Here is a 23133-nt window from a genome sequence, read left to right as displayed (position 1 = left end):
AGGAACAATCTGGATTCAGGAAACAACATTCCACGGAAACAGCGGTAAATTCGATACTTCGAAAATGGAAAGAGAATGTTGAAAATGGGAATTACACAGTCGCCGTTTTCCTCGACTTTAAGAGAGCGTTTGAAACAATTGATCGACTGAAACTGTTGGATGTGTTAGCAAGAATTGGATTAAGTGGCATGGTCTTAAACTGGTTTAAAAGTTACTTGGAAAATAGAATGCAACGGACAAAGTTTAGCTCGTCTTACTCTCAGTTTAAAGAAAATAAGTTGGGTGTCCCTCAAGGAAGTGTCCTAGGGCCAATTCTCTTTATCTTATACATCAACGACTTGAAAATGTGCCTACAACACGGCCACCTAAAACTGTTTGCTGATGATTCAGTGTCTTATTGGACAGGTAAAAACTTAGAACTCATAATGCATGAAGCAAATGCTGATTTGGAAAACATCACTGAGTTTCTGAAACAACGAAAATTATGCTTGAATCTCGATAAAACCAACTGGATGATTATAGGCAACCGCAAAATTGTAAATTGCCCAAATCTGCTTATTGGCGGATGTGTAACCGAACGAGTACGTCAAATAAAATATCTAGGAGTGCAAGTTGATGATAAGCTAAACTTCATAGAGCATGTGGACTATACAATCAAAAAAATAGCCAAAAAATATGGCGTACTTTGCCGGATAAACAGATATTTGACTTTCTGGTCAAAAATCATTTACGTGAAGTCGGTTATCATGCCACATTTTGATTACTGTTCTACAATTCTACTTCATGCTTCAGATACACAAATAAAGCGATTGCAGAAAATCCAAAATAAAATTATGAGAGTTGTGATCCGTTGCAATCGATACACACCTAGTGCTCTTATGCTCGACATGCTTAAATGGTTATCTGTGAAACAACGCATTGCTTATAACAGCCTGATGTTTGTCCATAAAATGAAAAAAGGAATGTTACCTTCATATTTGGCTCGAGATCTACAGTTCGGAAACGATATTCACAGATACAATACGAGAAGAGCTGGTAATTTCAGCCTACCAACTGCTAAAAAAGAAATGACAAAACGATCGATATTCTACAACGGCTTGAAGGTGTATAATAACCTGCCGCAAGACATCAAAGATAATTCGAATATGAACAGCTTCAAAAGAATGGCTATACAATATGTGAAGAGAACCTTTTAACATAAGCAAGAATCCTAAATGGTATCTTTACAATGTGATGGCAATCTGATGCGTTATCAGACATAGAATCTGTACAGTGATGGACATACGCGGGAGTTGATAAGACGACCAAGTAGTACAGAAAATGACAAAGAAATGTATAAACAAATATCCAAAGGATAAATTGTCCCTCCCACTTCAAAAGATGCGTATGTGGTGGAGGGAGGACCCATGGCCTCATGGGACCATCACAAAAAAAAAAGCTTCCAGTAGCGTCGGACAATCGATACGCGATTTCAGTAGATCGGCGACGAAAGAAGCTCCTGTTGCATTTCTTTGGGCTTGAAGATTCACAAAGTCGCCTCTGGATAGCCTCGAGCCGCTCGTTACCGTTCTGGTAGTAGGGACACCAGACAGCTGATGCGTATTCGAGGATAGATCGAACTATGCTGCAATACAGGCTTCTCAGGCAGTACACGTCCTTGAATTCCTTGGCCACTCAGAATAAAAATCCGAGGCTTCTAGAAGCTTTATGGACGACTTTTTTCGTATGTGTTTTGAATTTCAGCTTACGGTCGAGTTTTACTCCCAAACCATTGATGTGGTCCACCCGCACAATGGACTCATCTAAGAAGTAATCCGCGCAAAAAGGCTGCCGTCTTCGAGAGAAACTGATGGCTGCACATTCACTGCGATTCAAAGGCACCACTGTGCGAAAAGATTGAACTGGTTTTGCAGAAAATCAGGGTCGTCTTCACCGTTTATTGCGTAGAACAGTTAGAGATCATCAGCATAACAAAGGGTCGGGCCGTCGAGGAGTGTGAGCACATCGTTAAAACAGATTAAGAAGATAATCGGTCCTAAGTGACTACCTTGGGGCACACCTAAGGAGGCAGAGAACTGGCTGAAGAGAGTGTCACCAGTGCGAACTGTCAATTTATATCCAGTTAAGTAACTGCGGAACCAGCCAAGTAAAGGTACGCAGAATCCTAAACGTCCAAGCTTACCAATGGTGATATCGTGGTTCACCTTATCAAACGCTGTAGGGGTAGGTGGCTCTGTCAAGCTTGAAAGATGAGTCTCACAGGAGTCAGTAAAACAGGCATTAATCGTTTTAAAAAGGTAGATGGTATACCGTCCGGGCCAGTAGAGAGGGAGTTTTTGTGCTTTGCCGCTGCTTTAGATATTTATGACCGCATCCTCTACTACAATCGTGCTCATGCAGAAGCCGAGTGGCGAAACATTTCCTACAGCACTCTCCTCATGATCTGGGGATATTGAAGCAGTAGCAAAGGTACTCAAGTATTTTCGAGCAAAGAGAGCATAGATTCCGCAATCAGAGTTCGCAGTGTTGTAGATGTTCTATGTTTTTAACAAACCAGAACTAACATTTAGAAAATTTTTAAATTCTACTTTCGAACAATCGAAGCTAATTGGCCGTGAATACCTCCAGCAAATGGAAATGCTCTTTCCGCCAGTTTCCTTATCGTTATCAGGCGGCGGTGGCGCGGCCTTGATTGTGCTCCCGCAAAATTCGCGCCTGCTTAGGTGCTTAGATCGAACCGTGTGCGGCGCCGCCGTGTTTGCCGCAATGCAACGCTGCTGCGCATCCTGCTTAATATTTGAAGCAGATAATGATGATGATACGCAGACCGCAGCAAGATGTGATGCGTTTGTTTAAAGAACAAACGAAGAAAGTTTACCGGGCGATCAGCGGGTTTGTAAAAATTGAAGACCGATAGCAACAATGTTGCACCATTTTTCAGAGATGAAATCTCGGTTTATTGTTGTACGATTTTTTTTTGTTGGTTCTTGATTTTTCAGGGTTAGCCTACTGCGTAGAATGATTTTATGACTTCATTTTTTCGGCCAACAATCATAACACACTAGGAAGGATAAATGTTTCCTGTCTTAGAACGGACTAAGTGATCCATTAGCAAAAATAGGCTTAGGCTCAGGGCCCCGGTAGCGAGCGGAAAACAAATTGGACACCTTATTACAAACGAATTCCCTTGGGACCTTGGCGGAGATGATGCGAGATGGTATCAGCGACTTCGGCGTTCCTAAATGCTTCCCTTCGCTTCGAGTTATTTGGCCGCTAGGATACTCGCCATTCATTTGCTCGTTTTCACCTCGGCGGGGGTGACCTTGGATCGACGGAATGGCCACCACCAACCACTGAAGGCAAAAAGGCCATCGAAATATTAACGAGTCATATCCGCCATTCCAGCACTTTAAATAGTCTAAAGATTTTTTCCCACTACCCAGTGGCACCTATGAGAACTTCCTCTTTCTGCGTGGATCGATTCGAGGGGGTTTCGAATATCATTAGAGTTGCTGTAAACTAACTGATGTCTGGGACCGGTGATTGGCTTTTAGTCTCTGCTGGTAAATAGCGAATTGAGGGAGGAAACGAGCTGGAGGACGACGTCGGTGGCATCCACGTACGCACTACGGCTTACGCAAATTCCATTGGACCTCCACCACGGCAACATCATTCATTAGCGATCGCTGCGTTTGGAGGAGAGGACCCTTGGGAAGCCATTCGATGGATCGCGCCATTGACTGCCAATCAACGGCCAGGCATCGGCACATGAACAACGACGACAAGGAGTCTTATTATCGATCATTGTCGAACGCGAAATAGCTTAAAAATAAAAGCGCGTTCCTCCAATCGAAGGAGGCCTTTGTATGCCCCGCGAGGCCAAATCCCGAGGTGGGAGGCACTCGATAATAATAGTAATAATCGCACAATTAAGTAATACAAAGCAGTCTTCTCGCGTTCCGAACGGAAGGCATCGCTTACTTAGGTATGCGTATGCGGCTATAAAACAGCCGATCGATAGAAAAAGGCGAACAGAGGAAAAGGGAGAAAAACAAGCTCGAAGAGAGAAAGAGCGAGACAAAGTCTTCACCAACCAAATTGAATAATCAAGAAAACTTTAGGCCGCTGCTGTTGTTGTTGTTTTTGAAACTGAAGCCAAAATAGCGCTATCGACAAGTGCCGTTGTTGTTGCTGAACGAGAAAAGGGAGGAAAGCGGCAAGTGGGAACGGGGACCTAAGCGATGAATTAATGCTTCATTCATAAAAATCCTATGATTAAGCGAAACAGTCACTTATGGCCCGAACGAGATCGTCGTCGTCCACGGGACTGACGGGAATGCTGATGTGTGTGCGCAAGTGTGTGTGCTCTTTTCTGGCGAATCAATAAAGTTTTCGGGTTCTCTCTCTTCCGAAAAGATTCGGCCTGTGTCGATCGCTGCTGTGCTGGCTCAGCAGGTTTCTGAACGATCTGCCTGCGAGCAGGGATTTGTGGAACGCACAATGATTAGGCTGCTGCTCGCACTTCTGAGTTAGTTGATCGCGTTTTTATGGTTACGCGGATTCACAGGAATGTCGGCTATGCGCCTACTTTGCAACGCCAATCTCGGAACATAGATCGTGATCGTGACTAATCGTGCGAGCGAGCGAGTGAACGACTCTCCTCTTCGACCATGGTTGATAGGTTATGATGAGGCCCTCGGCTGTGATTGACGCACTGCCTTCGAGTGCCTCTGAAGAACCTCCTCCAGAGCTAGTTCTTCTGATATTTTGGACAGCTGAGCGGGCGAGAGATAGATATGATTGCTGCCGATAGCTGCCAGTTGCTAATATAATATGTTGTGCTCCTTTTCTGAGGACCGCATTTTTTCAGGTGGATACGGTGTCTCTGGATGCGAGCGAAGACTGCCGAGAGAACCGGATTCCAACGAGTGAGCGTACGAATGTCAGTGATCGTGGTCAAGGCCAAGGTCCAGTATACGATCATTTCATGAATCCTGATTTTCGAGGGTTCTCCTCGTTCCTTTTTGAGGAACTATAAATAGAAATTTCAACAGCTATACGATAGATCCGAAATTCTATTTCAAAAAATTATCAGCTCATATCAGCCCTACTGTATTGCGACAACGTTCTTCAAGAACCTGTTGCAGCTAAGAAATTCTTCAGCCGAAAAAACCAAGCCCTCAAGGAAAAAAAACCCTCGGACCGCTTCTCTTTCGACGAAACATCCCTTCATCCCAAAATTATTTTTAAAAGCAAAACCTCGGCAACTTCATACAACAAACAACCCCGAACCCATCCACATCCCGGAGGCTCCCAAAACCAGTATTTCATGTGTCTGGCTATCATTGTTGTTACTTTCGATAATATGCGCGCACAGGTCCAAAAAAAAAAAACAAAAATGCAACTCCTAATATTTATATGCGACAGCGCGAGCCAATACGTTGCTGGTTGGACACATTTTTTGCGACCACTTTTTCGCGAATCTAATCGAACCATCACGAATTCCTCAAACGGCGAAGCCGCAACAACACCAACAACAAAAACAAAGAGATGACAACGAAAACGACGACGACGACCACAAATTTTTGTTCGGGTATTACGAAAGTCAAAGCAAATTTTTGCCGAATCCTGCCCGACAAACGACGAAAGCTCGACGGGAACGATGAGGGGAGGTGCAATCGGGATCGGCGTTTTTCCACGTACCAAGAAGATACCTGCTTATTACCTAAGTTCGGGTGACTTGTTTTGCTAAACAATGCCACGGCCGATCGAAAGTGACGCGACAACATAAAAACAATAGGGAATTTTGTTGAACCAAAAATAAAAACAAAACAAAAAAAAAATCAAAAGTGAGGAGTGTCACACACATGTTTCGGAGGAATCGAATTAGGAATCTGGTGGATGTTAACATTCCTACCGATCGATTCAATTGTGCAGTCTTATTCCGGATTGCAATTATGAACTAAAATATAACCAAAACGGTTGGAAAACGAATTTTACTTCCTATTATTAATGTTATACATATCTAAAAAGCGTGAGGTGAAGCCGCAGGATGAAAATCCCATACCAAAAATGTTCAAGGTGTTCTGGAGAGAATTTAAAGGAAGATTTCTTATAAAACCGTTAGGCCTCGAACTGCCATTATCAAGCGCTAATTGTAAAACGACTCTCACTGAAAAATAAAAACGAAATATTTTAAAACGGAACATACAAGTATTGCAACATGTTAATTAAAGAAATTTGAGCTGAAGTTATCGTAAATTCTGTCAGGATTCTTTCTCTTATAAAACCAACCGATAGCATATTTTCCTCATTTTTTGCTCTTGGCTTTACGAAGAGCTTCAGCTCCCTAGTACAGATTTACTACGTTTCCATCGTGAAGGCATTTTACTGTTGATATTTTTATGAGATTATCTAATAACCCATTCACTAGATTAAAGGCTGTTTTACTTAAACAAAGCGTTATTTTCTAACGATTATTTTATCCAAGTGATGGGGCATTTTATTTTTATTTCAATTCCAATAGAACGTTAAACACAGGATGGTTATCAAAAATCTATAAATGCTCGATACAAGTTGAATAAGATTGTTGGAAATCGTTCCTAGCAGAATCCCGGATCGGTATTCCGGCATTGAATTCTTGATCTTAACTCTTAAAGCTGATCTGGTATTTCTGAAATTTGAATTCCATATTCTTTGAAAGTGATCTGAAATTAAGATCTCAATTCTGACATCTAAATCTGAACTCTGGGCTCGAAATATGAATTTGGAATAAGAAATCTGAAATTTGAATATTGTTGTGATAGACATAGTTAAGAATACTATTTGTATCGGAAAACTGAAATTAATTCTCGTCAAGTCATGTATAAAGGTCAAGTTACAACAGTGATTGATATTTGCTTGGATTATTCATTCGTCATTTTGGCAACACTTTTTTTAAGATTTCCAATCTGTTCAACTGGCAACAATTTCAGTAAACACTTCGAATTCACTCAAAAGATCAGCTAAAAAAAAGTGAAAAATATTTTCAAACAAAAAATACTCAAAAACCCTTAAAAACTCAAAAAAAATCATAAACAAAGAAACAAATAAATAGGAAAAAAACCAAAGAAAAAAACCAAAAACCAAAAAAAAAATGATGAAACTTTAAACTTTAAAAACCGATAAATTGAAAAACACATTCAAAAAATTAAACAAAATTCACAAAATTAAGAACACACACACACACACACACACACACACACACACACACACACACACACACACACACACACACACACACACACACACATGCAAAATAAACATGAAATTAAACAAAACTTGTAGAAAACGAAATCGTTTAAACAATATTTCAAAAATGAAAAAATAATTAAAATAATAATAATGAAAAAAATAAATGAGAATATTAAATAAAAAAAAATAAAAAAAATTTAAAACAAAAAAAAATTAAAAAAATTGAAAAAAAATTTAAAAAAATTATAAAAATTATTTAAAAATAAAAAAAATAAAATAAAAAAAGGTTTCAAAAATAAAAATTAAATAAAAAAGATGAAAATAAACTTTTTTTAAAAGTATCAACAAAATACCTAAGTAAAGTAATATTTTAATAAAAAAAAACAAAAATAAGTTTAAAAAAAACCATAAAAAAATATGAAAAAAATTAAGCACTAAAAAAAATATTTTTTTTAAACTATAAAAAATTAAAAAAAAAAATAAAACTTTGACCTTTACAAACAGAAAAACTAAAAAACAATCAAAAAATTTACAGAATTCACAAAAAAACTAAACTACCAAAAAATTAAACAAAACAAGTTAAAAACAAAATCGTTTAAAAATATTTCAAAAATGAAAAAAAAATATAACAGTAATATTTAATAAATAAAAAAAAAATAGAAAAAAATAAAAAATAAAAAGAACAAAAAATAAGAAATAAATAGAACAAAAAATAAAAAAAATAGAACAAAAAAAAATAGAACAAAAAAAAACAAAAAATAAAAAAAAATAGAACAAAAAAAATAGAACAAAAAAAATAGAACAAAAAAAATAGAACAAAAAAAAATAGAACAAAAAATTAAAAAAAATAGAACAAAAAAATAAAAAAAAATAGAACAAAAAATAAAAAAAAATAGAACAAAAAATAAAAAAAATAGAACAAAAAATAAAAAAAAAATAGAACAAAAAATAAAAAAAAATAGAACAAAAAATAAAAAAAAATAGAACAAAAAATAAAAAAATAGAACAAAAAATAAAAAAAAACAAAAAAATAAAAAAAATAGAAAAAAAATTAAAAAAAATAGAACAAAAAAATAAAAAAATAGAAAAAAAAATAAAAAAATAGAAAAAAAAAAATTAAAAAAAGTACAAAAAAAAAAAAAAAACGAAAAATAAAAAAAATAGAACAAAAAATAAAAAAAAATAGAACAAAATATAAAAATAGAACAAAATATAATAAAAATAGAACAAAAAATAAAAAAAATAGAACGAAAAATAAAAAAAATAGAAGAAAAATAAAAAAAAATAGAACAAAAAAAAATAGAACAAAAAATAAAAAAATAGAACAAAAAATAAAAAAAAATAGAACAAAAAATATAAAAAAGAACAAAAAAAAATAGAACAAAAATTAAAAAATAGCACAAAAAAATGAAAAAATTGAAAAATAATAAAAAAATTGAAAAAAAAAATTAAAAAATTGAAAAAATAATAAAAAATTGAAAAAAAAAATAAAAAAATTGAAAAAAAAAATAGAAAAAAAAATAAAAAAATAGAAAAAAATAGAAAAAAAATAAAAAATAGAAAAAAAATAAAAAAATAGAAAAAAAAATAAAAAAATAGAAAAAAATAGATAAAATTGAAAAAATTGAAAATAAAATAAAAAAAAATAGAAAAAATAAAAAAAAATAGAAAAAAAAAAAAATAGAAAAAATATAAAAAATAGAAAAAAATAGAAAAAAAAATTAGAAAAAAAATAAAAAATAGAAAAAAATAAAACAAATAGAAATAAAATAAAAAAAATAGAAAAAAATAAAAAAATAGAAAAAATTGAATAAAAAGAAAAAATGGAAAAAAATAATTAAAAAAAAAACAGAAAAAAATAAAAAAATAGAAAAAAAATAAAATTAAAAAAATTAAAATTAAAAAAATTAAATAAAAAATAACAAAATAAAATAAGAAATAAAAAAAATAAATTAAAAAAATCAAATAAAAATAAAATAAATAAAAGGAAAAAAAAAACAAAATAGAAAAAATAAAAAAAAATAAAATTAAAAAAAATTAAAAATCTTTTAAAAAAATTAAAAAAAAAGTAATTAAAAAAACTTAAAAAAAACAAAATAAAACAATAAAAAATTAAATAGAAAAATAAAAAAAAATAAAAAAAATAAGAGTGAAAAAATAGAAAAAAAAATTAGAGAGAAAAAAAAAGAAAAAAAAATATTACGATAGAAAAAAAAATTAAAAAAATAAAAAAATAATAAAAGAAATTAAATAATGAGAAGTAAAAAAATTTGATTTAAAAATTTTAATAATTCAAAATGAGAAAAAAATGAATTATGAAAAATTACAAAAAAAACATAAAATTTTTAAAAGAATAAAAAAAAGTATGAAAAGTGAAAAATTTATATGATTTAAAAAATGAAAAAAAAATAAGAAGATGGAAAATTAGAAAATAAGAAACGGTTTTTTCAATTGAAAAAAAGAAAAAATATTAATATAAAAAATCATGAAATTTAAAAAAAATTACCAAAATGAAATGACAAAACAAAATTAAAACATTAAAAATGAAAAAAATATAAATGGGAATTTATAGATCAAAATTAGAAAAAAAATCAGAAAATCTTTTTTTTCTTTTTACAGAAATTAACAAAAAAAATTAATTAAAAATAAAATTATGAAAAAATTTAAAAAAAAAGAAAACAAAAGAAAATGGTAAATTAAGAAACAATCCAAAAAATAATTAAAATATTTAGAAAATGAAAAAAAAGAAAATAAAAGAGAAAAAAGAAACAAATTTAAAAAAATCTTGAAGAAAGATCAAATTAAAAAAAATGAAATCAACTCAAAAAATGAACCCTTAATCTGAAAATTCATCTTCAAGTCAGAATTCTTAATCCTTATTGAACTAAAAGCGTTAGATTTTAGATTTAAATTTGCTTCGACAATTTAGCTTGTGTTTGAAGACTTTGAAATAGCAGAATTTTTTTGTTAATATTTTTTAAAATATTTTTGGAAGAATTTAACTTGAATATTTTTGAAATTCCAAGAAATCGAACAATTAGCAACTTACCAGTGTTTTTTTGGCTTTCCTGTGTGAGAGATTGTTAACCATCTTCACGCTGAAATCGAGGTCACGGTTGATAATTTTTTTCCCAAAATACCTCGCAAAAAAACAAACCCTCATCTCGTTCACCAGAAACAGATTAGTGATGCAATTTTTCTTCGCTCCTAAGCAGGGGCAGCAGCAGACAGCATATGAACGAACGATAAGAAGAAGCATTCGCATCTCTCGTCACATGACCATATGAAGGCAATTTTTTCCGGTTTGACCGCGCGGGAAGGATTTCAAGACGAGACTCGAAAGAGTCAGTCTTTAAGCAATCTGGACCACTCAAGCTGGGACCACACCTCTATCTGGGAACGGATTTCGCACCGAGTTGAGCATATTTGCATCTGTTTTTTGCGGCGCTCCTCTCCACACATCCCAAACGAATTTCTGTGAAATTTGAAGTCCGAACCTTTTCCGGATTTTATTTGATTTTATGTTTCATGTACAGTCGCCAGAGCAAATCTGACAAATGTTGTTGTTCTATACGCACCCAGCAAAAGTCATTTAAAAAACCAGTTCTAACTTATGAATTATTGGGTCTGAATTTTGGGGGTGAGGGATTTTCAACCCCTCCACCAGTTAGACCATCAGCCGCCGAATTTGAATGGGGGTAGCCTTTGATCTTTTCAGGTGAGGACCTTAGACAGTCCCCCGATCGTTGATGTGATTTAAGAGGGGGTGGTATTGAGTTGGCAAAGTAGGAGGAGCTAACAACGACTATTTCGACAACCTGATCTTTGCCGGACTAAAGACCTGACGTGGTCTAGAAGGAACAAGTACCGAATCAACTCGAATAAGAAAAAAAAATAGGAACCCATCACATCCAATGAGACGCAATCTTTCGTTGGCTGGTTTCCGTGAATTTTGGATCTTAAATCTACGCACCTGCGGGGGGTAACGCACAGGTTAAGTCTTACTGATAAATGGGGATCGTGATTGAAGTTTTGCTGAACGACATCCCTCTTAAATATGATGGTGTCCGCGTATACTTCTGAACTTCATGCGTTGATGGGGTTTTTGAATGGCGGCAGCAAGTGGGTGACCTTTTAAGCGAACTAGGGGTGGTTCGATCCGGCTCGATCAAATCTCCAAACTCAGCGTAGTCGAATGGAAATTATCTCTATCGTGTGAGTCTCTTTCTGTGTTGAGGAGTTGATAATTGCCGGTTCCTAGATGAATTTGTAACGCCTTGTTGTAGGAAATTTTGATACGCGCGATTTAGACAACCCATGATTAGAGTTTAAGGATACAAAAAAAAAAAAAATGTGATGGCGGGGGGTTGAAACAGTAACAATTAAGGGTTTCGAATGGTGGTTTAAATGGTTTCCTGAAGAAAAAAAAAATCTAAATCGTCCGTTAAATTCGATTGCAAGGTCTCTCCGACCGCTTAGGCCATACTAGCACTGAAAATATTGTCTTATGAAAATATTATTATACATACGCAATACTCTTCAACAAAAATATGTCTGAAATGCAAAACAAAGGTTGAATTGTGCGTTGCCTGTCCCGGAACATGATTAAAAATGTGTCACTGCTCTTCTCCGTTTGAAGCCTTATCGGTCAGCGAACTGTTATCGAATTTGAGAATTCACATGGCTCCCCGACTGACTGACAACAAATAATCGACGACATCAAGAGAGGTGTCAAAAATTTCACGCATCGTTTTTCGCATCTTGTATCCGGTTTCGGGCTGCAACAAAGTATGGGTTGACCAGTTTGATTTAACGGCCTCCAGTAGATGGGATTTATTTCGAAGGAAAAATAAAAAGTCCCACGAAAAATATCTCAACTCCATACTGTTTGAAAAATTCTTATTTTTTTTTGGTTAATTAACAGTTAACTCAGAACATGAACAGCTCTTTAAAAAAAAAAATTTAGAAACAATTCATTAGTAAGGCGCACCATACATATCTGCCCATCCGAATAATTTCTCATTTCAATAATTTGATCGTTGTCAGATTTATCCCTGATTTGTATTTCAAATGCTTCCTGAATTTGTAGAGATATAGACTATTCCAGAAATTATGAGCAAACCTAATGTTAACGGTCATTTCGAATCGAGTTTTTTTGCGAATCCTACTGGCTGCGTCCTTTTGTTTACACATTTCTGTACGTTATTAGTTGTGATTACATTTCAAAATGCGTGGTCTTACTCCGGAGAAGAGAAAAAGTATCGTGCACAAGTGGTGTACTGTGAGTGGAATCTCATTGAGAAAATTGGCCAAAGAAGAGGATGTGAGCATTGGAGCGGACGGACAGCTATTAAAAATATGGTGAATATTGTACATTTGAAGATGAACTGAGGAGTGGTCGAAAATCTGGTCCTGTAAGTCCTGCTATCGACAAAAAGGTCCGGATGCCTACAAACAGAAATCATCGGCTTCCGTTCTGGATGTGACGAGAAAAGTCGGGACCTCGAGGTCTAACGTGATGCGTGCTAAAGAACGACTTGGGCTTGTACCGGAAGCAGAAAAATACCTAAAAGGAACCCAAATCCAGCCGCTTCTGTCAAACCAAGAGCCCGGAAACTGCATGATTCAATATTTTGCAAAAGTTCTGGATGCATTATCATGGACGATGAAACGCATGTGAAATTGGAATATAAAACCCTTCCTGGGTCACGATACTTCTATGTACGCAAGGACAAGGATATCCTCGAAAAATTTGTCAAGAATGTGATGGTGTGGCCCGTACGTCACATCGGAAACAATGAACACCCAGAACTATATCAAGGAATGCCTCCAGAAGCCGATGCTCAAGCAGCATGATGGACCCGTCATATTTTTGCCCGAGTTGGCATCATGCCATTAGGCCAAAGACACACTAAGGTGGTACAAAAGCTAAAACGTCTGTTTTGTACCAAAAAACATGATGCTGTCGAATTGCCCCGAGGCACAGCCAATCGAAACTTTTTGGGCTTCGACCAAAGCAAAGCTACGAAAATACATGGAACCAGCTGATGACATTGGAAGACTTTGGAGCTGCCGTGGTTTAACGATTTCCCAGTAGCATTATCCCGACGACCTTCCAATGAATTTCTGACTCGATGAACACACATTTGACTTCCAATTCGTCGACCTTTTACTCAACTCCCGGTCCACAGTTGTTCTCAACTCCGTTTCTACGATCTTCCAGAGGTTACGGGTCAACGATTTTCAAATGTAACTGCTCCGTAGATCTTTTATTGGCCTGTGGTCCGAGGGTCGTCCAATGAATCCATTTCGACGAGCTTATGATGGCTCCCGATCCTACGACTTTGAAAGGTATTCGGCGTTACGGCCTTCCAAAATCTCCTGGCCGATGACCTTCCGGTAAATCCGTTCGGCTGACCACTTAGTTGTTCAACGTTCAAGGGAATCCCGCTCGTTGACTTTCTAGTAGCTTCAGTCCGTCGACCTCCTTTTTGACTTTTTTTTTTCTTTTTCTCGGGATTTTCATCCCGAAGGATGATTTATCCCGAAGGATGATTCATCCCGTCCTTTTTGACTTGACGACCTTCCAGTGGATGCGGTTTGACGGACTTCCATGTTATCGGAAGGTCGTCAAACCCGAGTCACATGAAGGTCGCTGGCTTTTAATGGTTTGAGCTTCAGGACCTTCTTTTTGAATCCCAGTTCACAGCTCACCGAATAACTTTCGGCTCATCGACCTTCTTGGAGCTGTCGGACCAACGAATCTCAATGGTTCCCAATGACCTTGTCCATCGATCTTGGCCTGTTAACCTTCCAGCAGCTTCGGTTCGGCGGCCTTTCCTAGCTTTTTCTCGTATCGAAGGTTCGCTATTCAACTGCAGGTCCTTAGTCTTCCTAAGAGCTTCCGGTGTTACTACCTTCCAAATGGCTCGGGCTTGATGACCTTCCATGGCGACGACCTTTTTTTTTGGGTATCCTGATCGACAATCACTGGCTCCCGGTCCCGGTGATCATTCGAAGCTTTCACTGATGCAGGAACATCGTTTCCCTTAGGTGAGGTATTAAATTGTGGTCCAGGCAAAGTTCAGGAACTTCATTTTACCATTTTACTCGTATTTAATTTACAGTCCATACGCAAATGCCCGCACCTTGGCCCTAACCCCGGCCATAAGATTCTGCACATCCTGTGAATCAACCGTTTTTTGCATGTAAACCCATACTTTCTTCAGTTCCTCGACTGTCTTCAATACCTTAGGTCGTTTAAAAAGGTGCTGCTTCATAATCGCCCAGTACTTCTCGATGGGCCGGAGCTCCGGAGTGTTGGGAGGGTTGAACATTTTCGGCACGAAATCGACCTTATTGTCCGCATATCACTTCAGCGCGTCCTTGGAGTTGTGGCATGAGGCAAAACCCGGCCAGAAGATTTTTGGGACGTTGTGGGCCTTCAGGAGAGGAAGCAGCTGCTTCTGAAGGCACTTTTTCATATCCACCTGTCCGTTCATCGTGTCCTGGGCCTCTTAGCAAATTTGGACGTCTTCTGAGTGCGGGCATGCTCCGGAAGCTAAGCTTGTCCTTGGCCGTGAAAAACAAGTTGCCGGGAATCTGTTTGAAGTCGGCCTTCACATATGTTTCGTCGTCCATGATGCAGCATTCAACTTTCGTCAGCATGTTGAGGTACAACTTCCTGGCACGGGTTTTGACGGACTTGTTCTGCTTCTCGTCGCGATTAGGGGCCTTTTGTACCTTGAACTTTCGAAGTCCAGCCTTAGTTTTGGCCTTCTGGACAAAACTCCGGCTTAGGTGCAGCTTCTTAGCCACATCTCGAACGGAGCCGTTCGGGTTTCGGTTGAAGGCCCCAGCTACGCGGTTGTGATTTTTAGTGTTGTACGGAATACTTTTTCCTTCACTTCTGGACTTCCGAACGGTGGTCAATCGTTCCTCGAACCGCTTAATCACTCGCGACACCGTGAGAATTCGCGATTCCCAACGTTTTAGCGGTGGAACGATGCGAGGGATTTATCACGCACGAGCTGTTCTTTCGACTCCTTTTCCGCGAGTTTTAATCACATAACTCTAAAACTTACAGGATGTAAACAATGCACTATGAACTAAATCCACCCAAATTTTCATTAAATTCTAACCAAGCAACGGTTAAAAAGTTAGAGAAATTTCATAGTGTTGCAATTTCATCGTGGACACCCTTTAAGGTAGGTTTCATCATCCATGATAACACAACCCGATTTCTTGGTCAGAAGTTTGTCGTAGAGTTTCCGAGACCTCGGTTCCACTGATTCAGCCTGTTTGGTGCTCCTTTTTCGGCTGTTTCTGCTTCTGATGGGTCTGGTGTCCAATTCTCTCTTTGGCACGCATAACGTTAGTCGATGAGGTAACTAGTTTCTGAGCCACATCCCGTACTGATGCCGAAGGATGCCGTTTGTAGTAATCCATGATTCTCTTGTCCATTGAAGGGTCAGCAGGGCCAGGTTTCCTACCGCGTCCCGGAGAATCTGCGAAAGTACACTGTTCTCCATACTTTCTCGACGCGGTTTGAATTGGTCCAACACTCACACCTTCTTCCTTAGCTAGTTTGCTGATTGAAAGACCACTCACAGTGCCCCATTTGTGCACAATCCGTCTTCTTTGCTCGGGAGTGAGGCCACGCATTTTCAGATTTCTTCGCGAAAAACTAACAATGACAAAAAAATGAAATCGCCTACTTCACTTGGATGTAAACAACAGTACGCAGAAAAAACTCGGTTCAACTCTACACGATTTTTGAAATGTCAGTTTTTTGTTGGATATCGGTTGGATATTTAATTTGCAAAGGAAATTTTGCTTTACAAGCAATCAGATAACCTTAAATAGCTATGATCAGTGATGGTTTGAATCATTTGACTTATTTTTGAATCATTTGGTTATAACTTCTTTTGAAAACATTTTTCCATGAAATGATGTTCTAAACTTTAGTAGATACAGATCTAAGCTACAACTTTCTTGTATGTCATAAATATGTATCTTCAATGTGGTATGAATTGTAGGATTTAATCCAACCCGCTAATCCAAACGATTGTGATTACGATCATTGCTCAAAAATTTAAACTTTTCGATTTCTCATTCATAAGGCATAAGAGATACAGGTTTGTGTTGGTCACAAAAGTTGCAGCTAAGATCTAGTTCTACTAAAGTTTAGAACATCATTTCTGGGAAAAATGTTTTCAAAAGAAGTTATAAGCAAATGATTCAAAATTAAGTCAAATGATTCAAACCATCACTGGCTATGATAAATGCTACCTTACAAATTGTCTTTAGGAGCGACAAATGTAAGGTTATTAGCCCCAATTTTTACGGCAAACGTATACGCAATATGCTAAATGTGTTGTGTAAACTTGTCAATTCGGGAAAGGCACGCACATTCACACGCAGACCGTCTTTTATCTCTTCCGAGAGTTTTAACCTAACCCAACAATAACAACAACGCTTCCTAAGTAACAAATCTTGAAATAGACTGGCCACCTCCACTTTTACCCTAACTCAAACCCACAGGAAGCAGGCAGACACACGGATGTGTCTGTAGATTGGTAGCTCTTTAACAAAATGACCCAATTTTGAAACCAGCAATAGAGCGACACCAAGAAGTATCTTCCCGTGTTGCGTTGTTTTACTTTTCCCGACGTCGGTATCTAATCGCGTGCTTTACTTTTTTAACGACAACAACAAAAAGCTACAAGTGTAATCATCATCTATCGGTATTTCGTTTGTTGTGTCTGTTACCCGAAAAATACTTCTGGTCCCCGAAGAAAGAAAAAAAGCACATGGGCTTATCACGCGCTTTAAAGGGAATACTCGCGATACGCGAAATCAAACTTCCCCAAAAGAGAACCCATACCCTAACAGATATCGCCTGCCGGCTGAGCTGATGTAATATGAGCAGTTGAACTCTGTATGTAATCTGACTCAAAATTGAAATCCCCAACCACAAGTTTGGGTTTTTGGGCTGGAAGTGTTCCGAAAAAAAGTTCGGTGTTTGATTTGTCACCAAGTGTGATATGATATACAAAAAATGTGTTAAACAGAAAGCCACTCGTGGTCGACATATTTTGCTCTTATTCTCAAGACAAAGTATCTGCGCAAACATTTTCAAATTCGATAAGACCCGACTACATTGGTCTGTGTCTAAATTTGAAACCCCCCGAAATGTGTGTGCGTGTGAGTCAATTTGGTTGGTTGACTAGCTGGCTGATTTCGAGTTGTTGCGAAAAACAGCTGATTATACGCGGCCGGACCACGGGTCCCGTTTTAGAAACTTTTTTTTTTGACAACCCGTGATAACAGCGAGACCGGGGCCATCATCATCATCATCAATTCGCGAAAAATTTGACTCACACCCATATGAACCGGGACTCGAGGAAGATAGTGGAACCAAGCTGATTTGGTTTTTTTTGGTCGGATTTCATTACAATGTTAGAGCGAAGTTGAAAGAAAGAGACCATCTTTATTTCTAAGAGTTCGAAGCACAAGTTCAATGTAAGGTTACGAATAACTCTCTAAAACAATAACAAATGTCTTCAGGTGAAATTTTGTAATCTCTTAAGTCATCAATCTATAGATCCTCGATCTAAATTTAAGTTTTTTGAACGACCACGAGGTTTTCATAAGAACAAACTGAAAGTACGCAGCCAGTTTCTTCATTCGTTGGAATATCTAAACGCCTAAAAGCATGCAATCCTTCACTTTTCATTCCGTTTTTAAGTCGAAACATAAGCTAATTATCCTTCAAATTTTGTTTCTTTTTGCAGCGATGGGAACTTCTAGTCCTGAGTCGACTAAAATGGGACGTCTCTACGGTGACGCCGCTCGACTTCCTGGAACTGCTGCTCTGCCGGTTACCGATCGAGAACCAGAAACGGCACGACATCAGCCTCGAGAAGGTGCGGAAGCACGCCCAGGCCTTCATTTCCTTAGCAGCTAGAGGTAAGTGCACCGCCTTTTCAAACTTCAATCTAGTGACGTTAGTTCGATTTTTTGCAGTTTAACTATCATTTCGAACATATCCGGGGGAAAAACTTTATAAAAGTTTCCGACGCAGTTTAGCTGCAGCTACCACAATGTCAATATTGAATCATTTGCTGGCGCTTAACTGTTTATTCGGAACCCCTTTTCTGTAGCAGTATGTTCTTTCATATAAATGTGATGAATTATTCCTTATCGATATGAATGAGAGCAATGGGAGTGTTCATAGTCAGCTTTTCCTAGGAATAGTAACCTCCCATTGACGACAGTCAACAGCTTAGTTAGCTTAGGTTTTTTCAGCTGTTTTTTTTAATACTCACGTCATTCCCCTCTTCTCTGTCAGACTCTCTAAAATGGACTTACCTGTGTTTTTTTTTTCGTCACAATTTGAAAACCACATTCGACCAACACGGTAGCAAATGTGTCACTTGATCCATAGTTGCATAACTGAGGTGACGAAAAGATCAAGGTCGTCTAATGCACCTTCCAATATTTGTCGTTCAACAACCTATCGAAAAAAATATCTTAATCCTCGTTATCAGACTTTATAACCGAAAAAATAATAATAAGTAAAAAAAACCCATTCATCCCACATCCGTCAATCGACGATGACTGTGATTGAAAGAGAGAGAGAGGGTAATCGAGGAGAGAAACCGCCAATCAGTCGCTAATTAATAATAACGTTTAATTTATCGGAAACTTGAGATCGTTCGTCGTCCCAAAAGACCAAAAGCAATCCAATCCAATCCAAGGAACAGGGAGCGCTTGGCAGTTCTGAATTGAACAAACACCACCAAAACCACAACAATTCGGTGTGGTCCGGTGTCGACGATCGATCCTCGTTGCAAGTTGCAACTCCTGATTAGATTGTTGATTTTAGATTTGAGCAGAGGCACGAGAAAAATGAAAACAAAAAAATTCATCGATGCCTCGATTTAAAGCTGATTTCTTCTCAGTTTTTTTTTTTCTTTTCGACAGTTTTACTCACGATCGGTTGATTTTGATTGGAGCTTCGATGATCGAGTGCGTGATTTTTTTTCTCTGGTTGTATAAAAAAACTTATACCGTACAACAGTTTTAGTTGGAAACCTCATATGAGTTTTAGGATTAGGATTGTTGTGATTCTTTTTGTGGTTTGGGAATAAGAAGGCGGAATTCAGTAAATCTAAAATGAAAACATGAGGTATGAATCTTTTTTTTTAAAGAAAATAATGAAAAAAAAACGCAGCCAGCTTTGTTCGGTTGTGTATTTAAAAGCCTGGAAGTATGCAATAAATTCCTCCTCCCAGTACTTACAATCAAGGTTGCCGAAATCACAGAAAAATCTGTTACTTCACAGAATTCTAAGCAAATTTGCATCACAGAAACTGTGTCACAGAACACAGAATTTTGAAATATTCACAGATTCCACAGAATTTTTGAATTTTGAAAGATTTTTCACTTAATTTTTTTTAACCAATATAAAGTATAAACTTATTACTTTGGATTAGATGAATATGATAAGATTCGTGTTAATTGATTTTTCACAACTTAAGTGTCAAAAAGATCCAATTTATTATGCATTTCCAATGAATTTGAAGGAAAAAGTATCAAAGTAAACCATCACAGAATCACAGGTAAAATCAAAGAAAGTCAGACTTGAAAGGCTAGAAAGATTGGAAAGACTAGATAGACTACAAAAAGTAGAAAGACTAGAAAGACTAGAAAGATAAAAAAAGGCTAGAAAGACTTGAAAGACTAAAAAGACTGGAAAGATTAGAAAGACTAGAAAGATGAAAAAGATGAGAAATACTAGTAAAACTAGAAAGACTAGAAAAAAAAGAAAGGCTAGAAAAACTAGAAAAACTAGAAAGTCTTAAAAAACTAGAAAGATGAGAAAGATGAAAAATTCTAGAAAGACTAGAAAGACTAAGAAGACAAGAAAGACAAGAAAGACAAGAAAGACTTGAAAGACTAGAATGACTGGAAAGACTAGGAAGATGAGAAATACTAGAAAATCTAGAAAGACTAGAAAAAATAGAAAGACCAGAAAGACTAGAAAAACTAGAAAGACTAGAAAAGACTACAATGACTAGATAAACTAGAAAGTCAAGATGGACTAGAAAGACAAAAACACTACAAAGACAAGAAAAACTAGAAAGACTAGTAAGACTAAAGAAACTGGACTAGAAATTTTTTCACAACCAGTTAGATCACCACTGGATGTCATTTTTCACGGGTTCTTTTGTTGATTTTGTTCGGTGATATTATTAAAAAATTCGCTAGTTCTACGTTTCAGTCTACTTTTTTCCGACCATCTTCAGAAAAAAGCACTCTTTCCGCCTTTTAGGCCCTAGCAGAAGGAAAAATGCGTTTTTTTTATGAGGATGGTCGAATAAATGTAGATTGAAACTTAAAAATAACGAATTTTTTGTAAATATCATCAAACAAATCATCAAAAAAAACCCAGAAAAAAGACTAGAAATCTTGAAATAATAGAAATACTAGAAAGATAAGATATATTTCAAAGACTAGAAAGACTAGAAAGACCAGAAAGACTAGAATGACTAGAAAATCTTGAAAGACTAGAAAACCAAAAAGGCTAGAAATAAATCTAGAAAGACTAGAAAAACTATAAAGATTTATTAGTAGGACTAGAAAGACTAGACAGGCTAGAAAGATTAAAAGACTAGAAAGACTAGAGAGACTAGAAAGACTAGAAAGGCTAGAAAAACTTGAAAGCCTCGAGAGACTAGATGGACGGGGAAGGCTAGAAAGAAAGACAAGATAGACTAGAAAGCCTTAAAAATACTAGAACAACCAGACTCACTATAATGAAAAAGGACTGGAAACTAGAGAGACAAGTTTGATTAGAAAGACTAGGAAGACTAGGACGACTTGATTGAAAAATTTGAAATTGACATGAAGACAACAAAACCAATTGGATAACAGAAGGTGTAATTTTATTGTAGAAAAAAGTATTTCACTTTTATTTGTTATGTAAAGAGTTCAGAACGCAGCCACCCATAAAAGTGTAAAACGCCTAAAGGTAGGCTTAAGCTTCTGGGTTGACGACTTGCAGCCTCAAAATAGCCTTCAATATTAAAACACTCCAAATTTCCAAAGAAATTTAGAAAACTGAAATTTGATAACTAACTAACTCCACCCAAATTTTCGATATGGTTTTTTGAAAATGTTAAAATATTGTCATTGTTATACCCAGAAACTCTTGCTTGCACTAAATTTAAATTGAAGTTAATGATTCAATCTTGCAAATCACTTCTCCAGTGTCAAACGCCACTGATCCAGTCCACGGCGGATTGTCCATCGTTAAACGGAAACATACATACCTGCTACATTGTTTCTGACAGTTTTACGACAGTGCAAAACTTGCACTCTGCTGAACGTAAATTGTAAACACACCGACGATCGAAATTAAGTGTGCGACAACAATTAACAAGTCGGTACCAATTTGTTAACTACTCACTTGCTATGTTGTAGCTTATAACTTGTTGAGCAGCTCGTCGATCGTTCGCTGTTTTGTTTTTATCGGCACGTAATGTTCCAACAAGTTGCATCGTAAAATCAGCCGAATTAATGGACGTTCATGCCACATGCGTCTCGATAAAGGTCTCTTTTGGTTATCCACTGGAGTTGCTTTCCGATACTTATTCATGCAAAGAACCATGTAGGTTTTGAATGTTCTCTTGATCGAAATTGTTATTCCTATCAGGTTCGAAATATTATGATTGAATCATAAAATCATTTCATGTCAAAGCGCCATCGTTTTGCTATTGATTTACTGGATGTCATCCAAATGATAATTTATGATAAATCGAAAGATTTTAAAGACGCAGCCATCTATAAAAAATTGAAAAACGCCTTAATGTAGGCTTAAGCTTCTGATCCTCAGTCAAAGTCTAGTGCGTTAAAAATGCTTACGTTTTAAGTTTTCGAAAAATTTCAAAAAAAACTCTGAGATTTTTTATAATAACGACAATTGACAAATGATTTAGTAAACGAAATTTGTAACACACATTTGGAATCAAAGTGGTCTAAAACGATTTCCCTAAGGTCCTTCAAAGATTGTCTCAATTTTAGAAAAAAGAAAGATGAAGTTCTTGAAAAAATGGAACCAACTTTCTGAAAACCAACGACATTTTGTTGACAAAAAGGTGCATAAATTCTTTGTTCTCAAAACTTCCCAAAAAAATGTAACGATCTCGGGCCACTGGCCACTGGCAATCAATGCGCCTTGCCCGGTTGACGACCGATCATAATCGTTATCATAAAAATTTAGCTTTTCAGGGATTTTCTCCTGCCGGTGGTGCATCCTCACTCCAATGAACAGCCAAAAAAAAGTATTATAAAGTTCATCGTTAAGAAGCTGCATTTTTGCGGCTTATATCAGCCTGGCAGCCAGCTGCTTGCGGGATAGTTTATTGAGGGAACTTCTCTGAAGTTTTCGGCGGACCGAACGAAAACTGCCTCTTCGAAATGAAATATCGGTGAGATAATTTTGGCTAACTTATCGTTTAGCAGCAAAGCGACGCACCGGATGATTAGAGTGAGAATGTTTTAGGGGGAATTGCAGGCGAACACTTTCGGACTTTCGGTGGCAACTGAACAGCTCCAAGATATGGCACTTGGATAAGCAGAGTTTATTTGCTGAATTAAAGACTAAGAATTCCGACCTTAAAGAAACTTATAAAGATTCGAAAAAAAAAGCATTGTTATTTCAATGTTGGAATTTGAATTTATATTTTAATCTAAGATTTGAAATCCGGTATTGAAATTGTACCAAATTTTCTACCTACTGAATTAATTTATCCATAAATCTAATAACTGAATTTGAAGGTGAAATAAAACGCCTAAATGTAGGCAATAAAACATTCAAAATTTTAGTTTTTC

General features: G+C 36.5%; 1 protein-coding gene across 1 annotated transcript in view; it reads left to right on the top strand.

The window, feature by feature from the left end:
- The window catches only part of LOC129740305 (G1/S-specific cyclin-D2), a 192003-nt gene that overhangs the window by 108306 nt on the left and 60564 nt on the right, over positions 1-23133 (top strand). Inside the window, exon 3 of the mRNA XM_055731945.1 lies at positions 18030-18204. Within this exon, the coding sequence (XP_055587920.1) occupies positions 18030-18204 (175 nt within the window). The remainder of the gene's footprint in view (positions 1-18029; positions 18205-23133) is intronic.

The sequence above is a fragment of the Uranotaenia lowii genome, chromosome 1 (genome assembly GCF_029784155.1).
Source record: "Uranotaenia lowii strain MFRU-FL chromosome 1, ASM2978415v1, whole genome shotgun sequence".
NCBI classification, from domain to species: Eukaryota; Metazoa; Arthropoda; class Insecta; order Diptera; family Culicidae; genus Uranotaenia; species Uranotaenia lowii.
The sequence above is the reverse complement of the archived record's forward strand: the minus strand, read 5'-3'. Positions and strand labels throughout refer to the sequence as shown.